This window comes from Catharus ustulatus, chromosome 1, assembly GCF_009819885.2.
Source record: "Catharus ustulatus isolate bCatUst1 chromosome 1, bCatUst1.pri.v2, whole genome shotgun sequence".
NCBI classification, from domain to species: Eukaryota; Metazoa; Chordata; class Aves; order Passeriformes; family Turdidae; genus Catharus; species Catharus ustulatus.
In genome coordinates this window covers 55672716-55687846 of record NC_046221.1, presented here as the reverse complement: position 1 = coordinate 55687846, position 15131 = coordinate 55672716, and the positions used below count along the sequence as shown (strand labels likewise).

Below are 15131 nucleotides of genomic sequence, written 5' to 3'. Positions count from 1 at the left end.
ATGTAGCACACTTCAGTTTATGATTTTGGAATAGCCTTCTGGAATGCTAGTACTGGCCAAAGTCATATTGTTTTCTGTTTGCATGGTGTCCTCAGGAGAAATTACAAACCAATTTGATGTGCAAATTCATTAATTCTTCACTGATTCATTTACATCTGAAGATACATTCCTCTAGGGTTTCTGCTGTTTAATACTAATATACATTCTGCTGGAAGAACTCCAAGATGCCAAATCCACTGAAGAGCAGATACTGTATGGCCATGTGATGCTGTATGGGCACAGCTTCCCACATTTCAAAGAGAAAGGACATTGAAAATGAATTATAAAGGCTTTATGATGAGTTAGTGTGTTGCCCAAAAATGCAATAGCTAGTCTCCCGTTGGAGGTTTTTGAACATAGACATGTGTTGTTTGTAGTACTTTACTACAGCCATTAGCAGGCTTAACCCAGTACTTTGATGTCCATAGAACCTGGTCCATGGCTGACACTAGTGGGTCATGTGGGCTTGTTACCGTCCTCTTTTACAGGTGTGGCTTTCATGTCATCACATGATCCTAGAGCTAAAGCTCCTCAAAGAGGGAAGTACTGAATTTCCAGACATAAAACACAGGAGGATGGACTCACCTGCCCTTTGTCATCTTTCTCGTTACACAAATCAACCATTCAACCCCTTTCACTTATGCTTCTATAACTTCATAGTACAGAGAATTCTGATTCAGTTGCAGAGCTTTCCACTTCAAATTGTTAAGTAAAAGGAATAGTGTCCACCTCAGAAAATCTTTTGGCACACTTGATATATGGCTACAGATAATTTCTTCATATTGCTACATGTAGGTTTATATTAGATTGAAAAACCTATCTACCATTATTAGAGAATTATCTGCTTTTAATAAATCCACCACAGTTTTCATTTAATGCATTCAGGAAAAATTTTTGGTCTCGTTTTCCTTTTTATTTCCAAGTTGAGTGTAAAAAAATCAAGGGAAAAAAGAGACTCTCTACAGAGCAAATTCATACAACAGCAAAGCACAGTTTAGGGTGTACCACATGAAAATAACAGAAAAGTGGAAGGGCTTGGATCTAACAAACAAGGAGTCATCATTCTGTCTTAAGAGACACAATTCTGCTGGAACTTGGTCTTGTTCAGTATATAAACCTTTATGGTTTCTGTAGCTAAAAAAAGCATCCTTGGGGCTAGATTTGGTGTAGGAGGGTCAGAGCAATTTCTGCTTTAGGCCAGGCTTTCTGGTCTCTGAACCCATGTTCACAGGCAGTTCAAACCCACTCACTAGAAAGCTACCCCTCTGCTGGCCAGCCAGCTGAGACAAGGCTGTACCTCCAGTTTGCTAAGCTTTTGGAGTACAGGAAAATAGACTACTTAAGGCAAGTGTCCCAGTTATGATTCCTCCCAGATCAGCCTGGATATTGGTGAAGTTTTGGAATCACAACTTATTCAGGATTCAGAATCAATTTTTGAGAGGAGAGATAAATCATGTTAGAAACACTTCACTACACAGGCTTCTGTGTTGTGACAGCAACCAGTGTAGGCAAATCCGGGAAATCCACTCAAATGGTAAGAAGCCTCGTTTTATCTTTTGTACCTTTTTCTTTCCAGGTTGGACTACAGTGGCCCTTCCCGAGAATTCTTTTTCCTTCTGTCTCAGGAGCTCTTCAATCCCTATTATGGGCTGTTTGAGTACTCAGCCAACGATACTTACACTGTACAGATCAGCCCCATGTCTGCCTTTGTTGAAAATCACCTGGAATGGTAAGAACATTTTATGCAGAACTGAACTATTGTTTCAGAGCAATAAAAAAAATGGAAAAGTAAAATAAAAGCTGCCATTTTAGACTGGAGTACATAAAAATATTGCTAATTCTGGGAAGAGGTGGGGTAAATGTAAATACGAGAGCAGACTCCGAAAAAGCAGTTGTGATGAAGTACTGCCATTAAAATGTCCTGTTGGCTTACTTGGGACTTGATGTCTGTGAACTTCTATATGAACATAAAAAAGACAAGGAGAAGAGCTCTGCTTAATCCAGTCTTCATCTCCTTGGTCCCTTTCTAAGAAAAGCTGGTGTGACCTTTCCATGTATCATACAGCATTGTACTTGGAAGCTGTACAGTATTCTCTGAGAGCCACATTGATGCTCTGTTCTGAAAGCATATTGTGATGTCCTCATTTTCTCTTTCTGCCTCCAGATCTGTCTGACTTTGGGAGTTGTTTTCACTTTGGTAGTTTCAGATGTAGTTAAGCGAAGCATAGGCTGCGAGCCCTGGGCATTGCTTGTTCCCTTGTGGGATTTCATTGTGTCAAAGAAGTGCTGCCACATGGGTTTGTTCCTATGATGGTTTTCTTTGTCAATCTCACTGGCTTCTCTCAGAGATCCCTTTTTTAAAGTGGGAGGCAGTTCAGGCCGCTTTTAAATTGTACTGTTCCTCTATTCTTGTGAACAGATCCTCCTTTGCTTGGCTTACAGCAGGTGGGAGATGAAGAACAGTTGTACCATCACCTCTGTTAAAGTTGCTGGGGGAAAAAGGGATGTTGATTGGGATGAGCACGGTTTCTGAATTGTTGGATTTTTTTTTTTATTATCATTTCCAGCAGTGGAGCTAAAAATGATCCTTGCTTTAGAGTGTTTCTCTACTGACATGAGCAGGAAGAGAACAGCTAAGTTCTTACAGCTTGTTCACCTCTCACTGCAATCCTGTTCATTTGACATTATGTGGTGCTTTCCTAGTTTTCAAGAAGAAATAAAGTCTGTCCTATGTCCTGTCTTAACAGGCAGCATAGATAAACTTCTGATTTAGGAAGCTGTTATTTGTGGAGATGTATTTTGACTTCCAGGCAGGGGACCAACTAGTCACATGCCAACTCCTGATCATTCTGCCCACATTGTGACGAAGCTGAATACAGATCTGTTTCCAGAGATGGTGTTGCCATGTTATCTCAGCAGCACCTTACTCTTACGTGTTATAAATACTGTCCTTGCAAAGAGTTGCAATTTTCCTAAGTGAAAAATTCTACTGCAAAACATACATGCTGCGTTTGATCCCTTCTTTTATCTTTCTTTTTATCTGCCTTGAGACATTTCAGCGTGAAAGAGGCAGGTTCTTAAAGGTGTCCTGGGCCATATAGAGCAGCAGAAAAATACCTAATACAATTTTTCTGTAGCAGTTGGAATTTAACTCATAAATCAGCAGCAGTTAGACACATAGGCTGATTCTCCAACTGCACATATCAATCCAGCTTCTTGCATGCAGAATGTTATTTGGCCTTCAGGCGCTTTTGTTTTCCTATTTTTAAGAAAGATAAATTTAATCTTTTAGCCTGCAGAAGGAAATAAATGCTGTGAATGAAGAGGTTTGCAGTATTGTAAATAGGGCAAGATTGCAGAACCCGAAGGAAAGATAAACAATCCAGCCAGTGCTTGGAAATACTTTGTGAACCTGTTATGGAAATAATTACCCGAGACCAGCAGTTTATAATTAGCCTGACAGGTTTCTTGATTGGCTTGTAGATATCTAGATATTCTAAATGTTTTTATACTGTGTGACTAATCTCAGCTATTCATGTGTAACCTTAGAGTCCCTGTGTTCAGAATTCTGTGCAGCCAGCAAAGATAGGAATTGGACCAGTGGTTTTGAAACTCAGAGTTTGATTCTCCCATTAAGGCTTTACAAGCTAACTTCTGTGAGGACACTCTACTAACTGCCTTGTCACTGTTTCTTCCTGAGGAATGAGTTTTCTGATGTTCCCAAGCTTTCTTCATTCTCATCAAAGTCAGAGCTAGAACTTTTGTTTCTCATATTTACTTGTTGATAAGATTCCAGCAGAGCCTCCTCCCTGTAACATGCCAGAAATAGATAACACTTTCCTGTTTTGAAGCACCAGCTAACAGAGACAGATTAATCAGTTTGAGAGTTCCAGGGTCACAGATAATTAATAATCATAGTCTTTTCAAAGCTTGAAGTTTGATGTCAGTCATGAAAACCACACAACCACAATTGGTTTAGATTTGCAGATTTCTTCAACTGTATACTTTTTGGTGCTGTGGGACTTGTTTTTTATGTGGAATCTACCCTTGGCATATTTTTCTCTGTAGTATTTCTGCAAGACCTCTCCAGCCACAGCTATATTAAGAAACAGAGCTAGCAAAAAAAAATGCACTCCAAATTGTTTTACATTTTCTCTTTCTTAAGTGAATAGTGGTGAATTTGAGATAAATACAGCAAAATGCAAAGATGAGAAGTTGTTTTCATATTGGCAGAATTGAGAAATACACTACTTTTTTTCCCCAGCCTAAAAGTTACAATTCTGCCCCTTTTAGTGGCTTATTTCATGCTTTGCTCTTTTGTACAAACAGCATTCTGAGTCCAAAATGAGCACATCAAAGCACAGACTAGTTGTATATATGCCAAGTTAAGAAAGAGACATAATGACTGGAAAATATTTCTCATTTATGGAGAAACAGAGATTTAACACCTTTCCTGCAAGCTTCCATTAAACAAGACTTTTTCCTTTAGTCAACATATGTGCATACTGAGCACACAAAATATAAAATATCACACATTTTTGAAGTTAAAATATTTTAAATCCCCCTTTATATGAAAGGACAGTTACAACTCCCTAGACCAAAGAAGTTTGATGAAACGTATTTTTATCTGCACACTACAGGATGTACCAAAGCTCGTAGCTAGAAAAACTGCTTTTAATCCATGCCAGTAATGAGCCATGCTATCTGATCTAGGTAAACTTGTCTAGCTTTTTGCCTAGATATTTGAAAAAAATCTTCTGAAATACACCCCTACTGGAGGTAGTTCACTCTTTTCCACATAAGTGGGCAAAATGTGGAAGCAAAAAAAGAAATATGAAAACAAGCCCAGTCTCTGCATAAAAGGCCAAATGACCTAGACAGAAAAAATCATTCACAGACATTCATTTGGAGATCTGAGGGATCTTAACTTGAAACATCTTTTTCTGTGTTTTCATTGTGAATTAGTGACAGCATGGGTTTTTGTAGCAGTAAGGCATTTGTGGACCTTGCTGTGACATTTATGCAGCCTGAGAGCAGTACCCCAGTGCTACAGTTATATTAGAGGTATTTACAGCTTGCTAATCGTACCTAGCAATTTGTATCCATCTCAGAGAAGCATTGTTGTGTTTTGTTTGTTTTTCTTTATGTGAAAATTAATGCATTTGTTTAACAGAACCTTATTAGAAAGTTTAAGACCTGTGAGTAAAATGCTTTTGTGCAGAATCCTACTGAAGACCACAGACATGATACAGTCAGACCCAATGCTCAAATCTGCAGAAGCTGTAGATTGTTGCTGGCCATGTTGTCCTGATGAACTCTACTAACTTGATGCTCATTTAGAAACTGCTTTGGGGCAGGAATTTTTTCATTCATTTCCCATAATGAACTTTTCTTTCTTCTCTCCAGTACCTCTCCTCATATTCGAGTGTGTGCCACTGAGCAGAGTCAGACAGAAGACTTGCATGTATTTCTGCATCTCGTTCTGCAGGCAGATGAAAACCTGATGCACCCGCTTTCCATGCAGACAAGATCTTGCTTTCCCTGTACTCCAAGTCAGCTGACATGGTCACTGCAACTGGTTGAGTTGGGCAAATACACACTGTCTCCCATTAGAGCTAATTGCCTCAGGCATGGCACTGCCTGGGTTGCTTTTACGTGCTCTGGCACATGGGCAGAGGCAGCTCCCTTTGCCTACACAGTGCTGTGGGGGCACAGCCCCAGCCAACCTCTGAGCGGCCCTTTTATTTATTTTGTGTAAACGAGAAACCACATAACCAGCACTATCCATTGCTAGCGTGCCAGAGAATGCAGGGTGTTGTTTTTCCTCTTTTTTGTTATAATAAACCCAAGGAGAACCGAGAATGTTGCAATTTCAGCTGTCTTTTCTCCTTAGAGAGCTTGGTTGGCTTTCTTGCCCCAATTTCCTTATGAGTTGTGCCTTGTGCATTTGCCCTGCCTATCCATCAGTCAGATTCCTAATCAGTTTGAGACCTGTCTGACAGGAAGGTAAACGTCTTGAAGATAATAATTTCCTAAAAGCTTTGTGAAACATGTGTGGGTAAAGGACAGATCTGCAGAAGAGTGGCTCAGCGAGGTGGGCAGGAGAGCTCAGCTGGGGTCTGTGCTGTCTGTGCTCACAGCTAGTCAGGCAGTGCGAGTGTGCCGGCAGGTCCATCACAGGCACAGGCTGCAAACCAGCCCCATCCTCTTGCTCAGTAGCTTGGGGATGTGAGGAAGAGCTGTGCTTAAAGGAGACAGAAGGGACAAACTGGAGATACTCCAAAGTCTGAGAAGTGCTAGCAGAAATGTGTAGGAGGAACTGGGAGCTACTGCAATACGGTAATGTAGGGCCATCAGAGGCAGATCTATAAGAAACAAAGCTCCATTAATCCTTCTACACAGCGATTGACTTATTTCATTGAAGTGTTTTTAAAACAAGTGACAAATTGCCTCGTGACCTAATGGGTTGTATTCCAATGCGGGCCAGCTCATGGGATGAATTTAGGCACACTCAGTGACTCTTTACAGAAACAGTGGAGAAATGTAGTCATAGCATCTAAGCAGGAGGTCTGCAAACAGCCATTACTCCTCTCCACTGACTGAAGGGAGCTCTTGGGAATATGTGGTCTGAATTACTCATTAATCTCTCTGAGTTTTCAACTGTTGTGGCGGGCAACCTACATATGGCCCCAATACCTGTTTAGTTATAGAGTCAGAAACACTGAGTTTGGGTTTGGGCTTAAAAGGACCACTTGTGTGGGTCTACATTTGGGGGAGGAATTAATTTAGGAGACCAATTTTGCAGATGTCTTGAAAGGGCCTTTTTATGCTAAACACTGAAAAATCATCCTCTTAAAAATCAGATAAAGCACCCCAGAGTGATGCATCAAGATACATCCAGTTGTTTTTGAAATTAGATGACTGCCTGTTTGCCTCAGTTTCCATCTGAAGAGACTTTCTAGTATGTAATCAACTTGAATTCCATTTGATGTACAGGACTGCTCGGAACTGCTTTGAAATTCTCAGATGAAAGGCACCATAGAAAACCAGTGCATTTAATGTTATGTTAGACTATAAATTTTAATTACTAGCAATATCTTATTTTAAATAAATTATGTTTGCTTGAGAAATTTTCAAGCACTATTGTAAATCTTCTGGACAAGAATGATATTAAAATAAATGTGCAGCTGAAATAATTTATAAGACCTTTTCCCTCTGTGAAAACGGTATGTTACTGAAATGTCTTCTTGCTGCTGTATGGTGATCTCTCTCAATGTCTCCTGTACTTAAGTAAATTTTGATTTTCCTATTAAGTTTGATATATGACTGTATCACATAGAGCCTGCCTCAACAGCTGGTTAATTATTTATTATGGGTCAGGAGGAATTGGAAGATTAAAGGCAAACAAAAAACTGAAGGAGAAAAAAGCATTCTTCTTAACTGAGTTTGTACAGCAACCATTTTTTGTTTAGAAAAAGGTTCTGCTTTATATTTACCTTATTCTTGACTTTCTGTCTCTTTCTAGAGAATTTTTTTTCCAAGCTCTTTTGAGGATCTGAATGGTGTTGCTTTATAAGTTGAAAGAAGAGATGTCTCTCACAGTCTCTACCCCTTTTCCTTTCCCTGAGTCTTATAGTCTCTCTAGAGCTTCTTCCAAATTAGAGTTTGGTTTGAGGGAAAGGCGGCTGTTCTGTTTTGTTCTGTATTTACAAAAGTCATATTTATGGGTTTTTCCCTTGCTTAGGGCCATTTAGTCTTTTGCAACACTGCAGATTAAATCTGCCCATAGATGGGAGGCTTCACATGAATATCTCTGTAGTGTCTACACCTTGCATATGGCAGAGGAGAAAAGGCTAAAATCCACACTGTTCCCAAGCACGTGGGCCTGCAGGATAGGCAGTGATTGTTGGTGTACTGGTAGTGGCGAAAAACCCCCAGGGAGTGATGAATGTTGTCATATGTCCTGTTCCAGCCACACTGGAAGGGCAAGGCTGAGCTGTCACTATGAAGTATTGCTCAGTCATCACTCCCCTCCTTATTCCTCACTACATTTTATTCAGACTTCAGTAACATAAAAAAAATTCAGCTAGAGCAGGTGCAGAAATTCTCAAGATAACCTTTTTTTTTTGTAAGTAACACAATTCATACATCAAAAGAAAGACTGTTTGAAGAGCAATACATTAAATCACCCAAATTCATTTTGGGTATTTTTGAGTAGCAAAGGCATTTTTACTGTTTCTGTATGCCTCTCCCTGGGATGTTTTGAAAGTTAAAAGTTTCATTTGTTCATTGAAAATTATTCTTAGTTTCGGTATGTCACCTTAGTGTTACATTGAATTCCAGAAAAGGGGAATACTTAAGATTTTATTTGATCTGGTATCTATGTTTTTTAAAGGGAGAAAGGTAATGTTTGTTGGTTTGCCCCAATTTGGAATAGGAATATTTTTCAACATCCCATTAAACTTATGGAGGATGAGAAAAATCCTAACCTGTTCACCCTCTATGGGAAAAGTTCATGTGATAGCAAGAATGAAGAAGTGTGCATTCAGTATCTTGTGGCTCATAGAAGGAAGCTTTTTACACTGTAACTTATTACTTCCATTCTAGAAAATGGCAAACTAGAAACTAGAATTATTTAATTGTGTTGGAAAGATTTGTAAAGAAAAGTAAAAAAATTTTTTAGACTTCAGAACACAAATGCAAAGGTTCCACTGTTCTGCCTGTTCTCAGAAGAGGATCAGAGTGGTACATTTGCAGTAGTATTAATAAAAGTTGGAAGTATTCAATGATTTGCAAAATAAGACCTAAAATAGACTGCCAAGCAATTTATAGCATGTCTGAATATCAGCACACAGATTTCTGACTTTACTAATTGAGGACCTTCATCCTGAGAGACAGGGATCATTAGCTGAGTTGCAATGCAATGCAAATCCAAGTGTGTGACTTCTGGACAGGGGTGGTAAGTCCAGAGGGCTCTGCACTGCAAACAGCCCATGAGCTGTTTGCAGTTAGCTCAAGGATATCTGCATTACCCCTCATCGTGAAGGGTAAACATTCCTGGGTGCTTACCAGGACTTTATGACCAACAGTCTCTCATCCTTAAATACCCCAGACAGGCTGGAAAGGATGTGCCTCCTTTGGGAATAAGTCAGTTATTGTGGCTGCAGTGTTTGTAGTTAGCCATGAAGGAAAATGTGCAGTCATTCAGCTGGTGTTTTTATGAGCCTTTTGTCTGGCAGATGACTAAATCTGTGGATTTTCCTGTAGCTTGACTAGTTTGTTTCATCACATGGCAAAGCTTGGAAAGCAAACATAAGTCATACAATGTCTGAAACTTCACCAATTTGTGCAAAGTGCCCACCAACAACTCTTCCAAAATCTATGACTGAGAAATCAGAGTCTGTTGATGAAAATGTTTCTTTTGATTGCTTGAAATAAAACAACCCATAACCATCAGACTGAACTCATCTACAAGGAACTGATGATAAACTGGAGCTGATTGATTGACAAAATTATGTATTATTTTATAGAAGGTGAGAAAGTGAAAAAAGTCAAATAGACTAAACAACTAAAATGGAGCATGGACTCAGCAGACTGTGATCCCATCGCTGTCTCTATCACTTTTTTTCTGGATAACTTCAAATAAGTTATTTTACTTTTGTACCTAAGTTTTGCCAGTTTTCAAATGAAATATTGTCACTGATCTCCTCTGGAAGCCGATCTCTCTGCTTTGAGATTTGCCAGTCAGCAATAAAGTCTAGGATCTGAGAATCACAGAATGTAGAGGTTTGTTGTCTAGCCAGTAGTTCATACCTTGGTCTCTATCTCTCTGTAGCTACGGGGCAGGGGAGCATTTGTCAAAGAGTCTCCCAGGCCAGTGTGTCTTATCCCTTGTACCAGCAAGAGAAGCTAAAGCTTGCAGGCAGCCTGGTTGCTGATGGAGCTTAGTTGTTCTTGTGCTGCTGTGTTCTGGCAGGGGTTCTCTCAGAGGAGGATGACAGTACGTTATGGTCATGAGGCTGAGAGATAGCTCTGCAAGCAGACGTGGCCACTTCAGGACTTGCCACACTTCTCCTCTCCTCCTCCAAACCTCTACATCCATGGAACTTGTTACTGGTTAAAAAAAACCCTAGCATAGATTTCTTATTACAGATCATGTTAATTTTTCGATCTCCGTATTAGTTTAAAGGCAGACCTGGAAATTAGCTCTCCATTTCCAATGTGTGATGTCTCTGGTGCTCAGACAGCCCATGACACCAAGGTGGTGTGCCTGCAATGGCCCCACACAGAGGAGTTCCTGTACCTGCAGTAAGAACTTCTGGCACAGTCCAGCTGATGTACAAGAAGCCAGTGCCAGCCAGTCCAACGTGGGGCTTTCTGACTTGGTGGCAGTGCTGAGCAAATGCAGCTGTAAGCCTTTTCCCGTAGGACCATTTTCCTGGAGTTACTATGTGGAGGAAAGCAACCATTTGATAGATTGTGTTGAAGAGAAACCAAGGGGATCCTATGAAATTCCCTTATCTACATTATCTTTGCATCTCATTTTTCTGGATAAAGCAGAATAGCCTGCAGCTTTTGCCATAAATTCATGCTTTCCTCTCCATGACACAATTAGTTTTTTAACCTTTTCTGTCAGTTTTTTTGTGGTGGATATAGCCAGGATATAAGAAAGATGAAAAGACATTTTGAGTGAACAAATAACTGGGTTAGGGACAAGGAAAATACTTCAAAGACCTGATTAGGTTAAACAAAGAAGCAATAAGGTTTGGATTATCTCTTTGGTTTTCAGTTGCTGGTAATTTAGGTTTCAGGAATGGTTTGAGGTTTAGTTGCTAATTTAGGATACATGAGCTCCAGAGATTTAGAAGGACATGAATAGTTCACATTTCCATCACATGTAAGGAATAGCTCTTTTTCATATGCTTACTCCTTGGTACTGAGAAACAGAAATGTGTTCTACTTGCAGATAGATCCAGAAAATAGGAGAACCAGTTACTGACATGCCAGTATTGTACTGGCCTTTTGCAGCAGAAAATATATGCACAAATTAACAATAAAATGAGAGATTATCTCACATAAATTTACTCATCATATGAAACTCCACTGCTCACCAAATGTAAAAATATCTCAAGAAAGGCTTATTTTCACCTGAAGAAAATTATCTGTTCAGGATTTGAAATGAAAATGAATTTTATTTGTACCAAGTTACTTTTCCTTCCAAAAATAATTTCTCATCCTTTTCCTTTACTTGTTTAATTTCAGTTCTTGGGTGATGCACCCATATTTCCCACCCTCTCTGATCACTCTCTTTGTATTTTATGGCACTGCACAAGCAGGTCTGCTGGACTGTTCCACTTTACAGTTGGGCCTACTTAAGAGAGGCTAGTGCTTTCTTAAATGAGTGTAACAAATTTCCTTGAAAATATAAATAAAACTCCTAAGTTTTATAGGCATAATAAGCAGACAGGATTATCAAAGATTGGCTCATGGAATATGCTTCTTGATGTTTTGATGCCTGAATTAAATGCCTTGGCTCTGAGTAGAATGTATCCTCTATTAAATCTCAGTCACATTTGCTAGGGCTGCAGGGATCAATCCCTGTAGACTCTTAACTATTTAAAGTTCATCAGTTTCCAGGCTGGAAATCTGCACACACAGTTGCTCTGTGTCAGTACTCCTAAACATTTTTTTTGAATTTTAATTGAAGAATGGATTGAAAACGAAGCTTACCTGACAGAATTTTCTGTAGTTTCACAGTGAGGAAGTATGGAGTTTCCCCTTAAAAACTCAGTAACTGTCTGAAAACCTGGAATGAATTTTGACCATATATGAGATAAGATCCATTTCAGTATTTAGAACATAGTGCTCAGGAGGTAAAACCAAAACCTGGTTGAGATGAGTCATTACCATTCCTTCAAAAGAAGCGTGTGAGGCTCTAGAGTAAGTTCTTATGTGGGATGCCAGTGTGGTTAGATACCAGAGTCAGTGCAGCATTGGAAGATGCTTTGCAAATGTGACTCAACACTGTATCTTGGTCTCTCTAAGATTTTGGTCTCTCAGGATTTTTCATGTTAGTGATGGATGTAAGAAAAGAAAGTGAGCTAACGGTACTCCTGTTACTCCTTATACTGGAATTCTCCTCTATGACTAATTTAGGACTTATTTTACCTTTTCTCTTTAATGTGCTGAGACTTCATGAACTTCTGTCCCCAGCCTTTGTAAGAGCCGTTCCTTTCATGTTAATGAGGTCATCAGATTCCTGAACTGAAGAGGCATGGTGCTGGAATGCCACATCATCCACCTCTGAGCCTGCAGATACACAGAGCACATTTGCCAGGAGGCCAAATGACACTGTGTTGAAGGGGAGTCTGCTGGGTTTGCAGATGCAAGTCAGATAGAGAGAACACATGAGCTGTCCCAGCCTGCATGGCTCAACCTTCCTGACAAAAGAATGCTCCATGTCATCCCATTAGTCCCTTTCCATTTGAGTGAGTAGGGGTTAAATATGCACAACAAATTAAAGAAAGGCATTTGTTAATGAAGGCTGATAGATAAAGGTGTGGATTTTATCCACTGACAAGGTTTTGTAGAGGTGATCTGATCTCCTGCACTGAGCCAACACAAAGATGTGTACTACCAACATCTAGATGTGTACTACCAATATCTAGACAGACCTCTGGAGTGTACGCCTGACACACTGCCAGTATTGCTTAAAATTCATAATGTAGGAATCCAGGCAGAGTTGTAACCATCTCACTGGTCAAGTCTTTTTGCAAAATACACATTCTTATCACTTTCTTGCATTAAAAAAAAAGTTGTTTGTTTATAAAGTACTAGTGCTGGTGATAACACCAATTCAGAAATCATAGACTCACTACATTTTCCTCTGCATGTGCTGTCCTCCCCTCATATCAAAAGATTGCAAATCACAGAATTTCAGGCTATAATAATTTATTTTTAGTTCCTTTAATCAGAAATTTCTGGCCTTCAGGTTGTTCACAAGTGTCTTCATAACAATGGCAGTTTTAACACTGCTTTAAAACAAGCTGTACCACAACCTCTTAAATCCATGATGCTCAGTTTCCTACAAATCTGTTTCATGACTGAATTCTCTGTTGTCTAATAAGATGTATGTTCAAGGTGAAGTATTCCCCATGATTGTCCCTTTCTAAATATTCTCTTCTTGTTAGATTCTCTGGTGTCTAATAACGATCAAGATTAGATCCAGTCTCTCCCACTGTGAAAGGACTAACAGACTGTCCAGCTGCATCCACCTGACAAATACCATTCATCCTCAGAAGAGCTGCCAAGGACAGACCCTGGACCACAGTGTAGCTTCATTTGTTCAGCTTGCCTTTCAGGTGGCCAGAAGTTCATCTGCGCAATTAAATAGTCAAGCGCTTTAAAACTGGTGCAACAGAAAGTGTAAATTTCCCTTCAAATCTTGTGAAAGAAAAGTGACATTTTCAAATTTGATGTGAACCATGCTATATTTATCTCTCTCAAGCCCTACTTTGAATATTTTTTCTCAAGCTACTGCATCAAGAAGGTCACACTTAAATGCAGCTGATGTGTTTGAGTGAGATAAGGTTTGCAGGATTTTCAATCTTTTTAATCTCATCATGTGCTTCCTCTTTTTAGGATTTGAAGTTTCTTATACCATACCTAATTTAGCCCACAAGGCATGTTTCCCAAAGCATTCCCAATAAAGACCATTCTTCCTCTGTACACACAGATTACAATCTCTTCAAGGCACATCATTATCTATCTGAATCCAAGGAAAAGCTGTCACATAAAATAGAGCTCCATTCATTCAACCAGTTGCGAGAGAGCCCTGTACCAAAGGGTCATTGTGGTCCTGCCTTGGTCTGGTGCTGTATGATAAGGACCAGAGTACATTAAGTCTCCTGTGACTCAGCTGCAGTCAGACGAAAATTTATTGCCTGGATGCTGCTACAGCATATGGGTTTGTTACTCCCTGGGTACACGGATATGCAGAAAGTATGCACAGAGTCCCACCGAGGGGAGCGAGCCTGTTATTTTGCAACAGGCTGTTGTGGCAGCTTCAGGGGCACCTGAAGCCTTCGGAAGGGAAAGGAATTAGCTGGGTACAGTGGAAATTTCTGCAAATGGGTCAAAGAGTAGTGCTGTTAAAAGCCAGAAAGCAGGTGCACACAATGTCCTTTTTGAGTGGACAAACTGTGTCAATGGGCAGTCAAACTGGAGCAGCTCCACTGCTCATTAATTCTGTCTCTCGTTCCACAATTTCCTGTTCATTAACTCCCTCCTGCATTTTCCTTCTCTCTGGAGCACATTATTCAGACTCAATCATTGTCTCCAAAAGGGAAGGGTGTTGAAAGAAAAGGCCAGAGCAAGACCCTGCATTCCCCACCTCTCCCAAACTAGCTTTTCTGCTAGAAAGAAACCAAACAAGCATTTTACACTTCCTTGGAAAGATAAATGTAATTCAGGCTTAAGGAAGGTATGTGCCCTCCAGCCAGGATTTATCTTTGTGCTGCTTATTCTGTCAAGAAAACTTGTTTTGTTCTAAAAGGACTGTTTTACACACCTCTAAATCTCACCCTTGCTCTAAATCTTTCAGGAAGGAATAAACACAAGAGTCTGGCTTTGTTTTAACTGGCTTTTGTAAGGAGGGCAATTTGTTTCTTCTTGGTTTTTGTAAGTTTTGATACATTTTAAGTGGGACTGCTATGCTTGTCTGAGGATAGTGGCAGCTTGATGAACTGCATGGAACCACACACAGATAAATTGTATATTTGTTCTCTGAAAAAGGCAGCAAATGCCTCCTGTTGATGGGTATCAGTTGGCTTGCCATGGTTCATGTTCTTCAGAAGAGAGTCAAGTGTAGCTAGCCTCTGCAGAGATACCAAAGCTCTGTACAGAAGGGTCTGTGGGCTGGAGAGCTCACATGCCTTGGCTACACAGCACCATGTTTTTCTAATATGGTCCGCAGCATAGCTTTTTTATCCATTGTATTGATAGGCACTAGCAGTGGCAACGTTTTGTTAATTGTTTCATCTGACTTGTCTCACATGTTCTTAGGCTGGTGCACCAGGCTTGGCCCTTACGCA

The 15131-nt window shown here is 39.9% G+C and overlaps 1 protein-coding gene across 8 annotated transcripts in view; it reads left to right on the top strand.

The window, feature by feature from the left end:
• Positions 1-15131, top strand: part of HECW1 (HECT, C2 and WW domain containing E3 ubiquitin protein ligase 1) — a 282485-nt gene that overhangs the window by 243400 nt on the left and 23954 nt on the right. For all 8 annotated transcript variants that reach the window (XM_033069763.1, XM_033069756.2, XM_033069719.2 and 5 more), the window contains one exon: positions 1616-1768. In XM_033069763.1, the coding sequence (XP_032925654.1) occupies positions 1616-1768 (153 nt within the window). The remainder of the gene's footprint in view (positions 1-1615; positions 1769-15131) is intronic.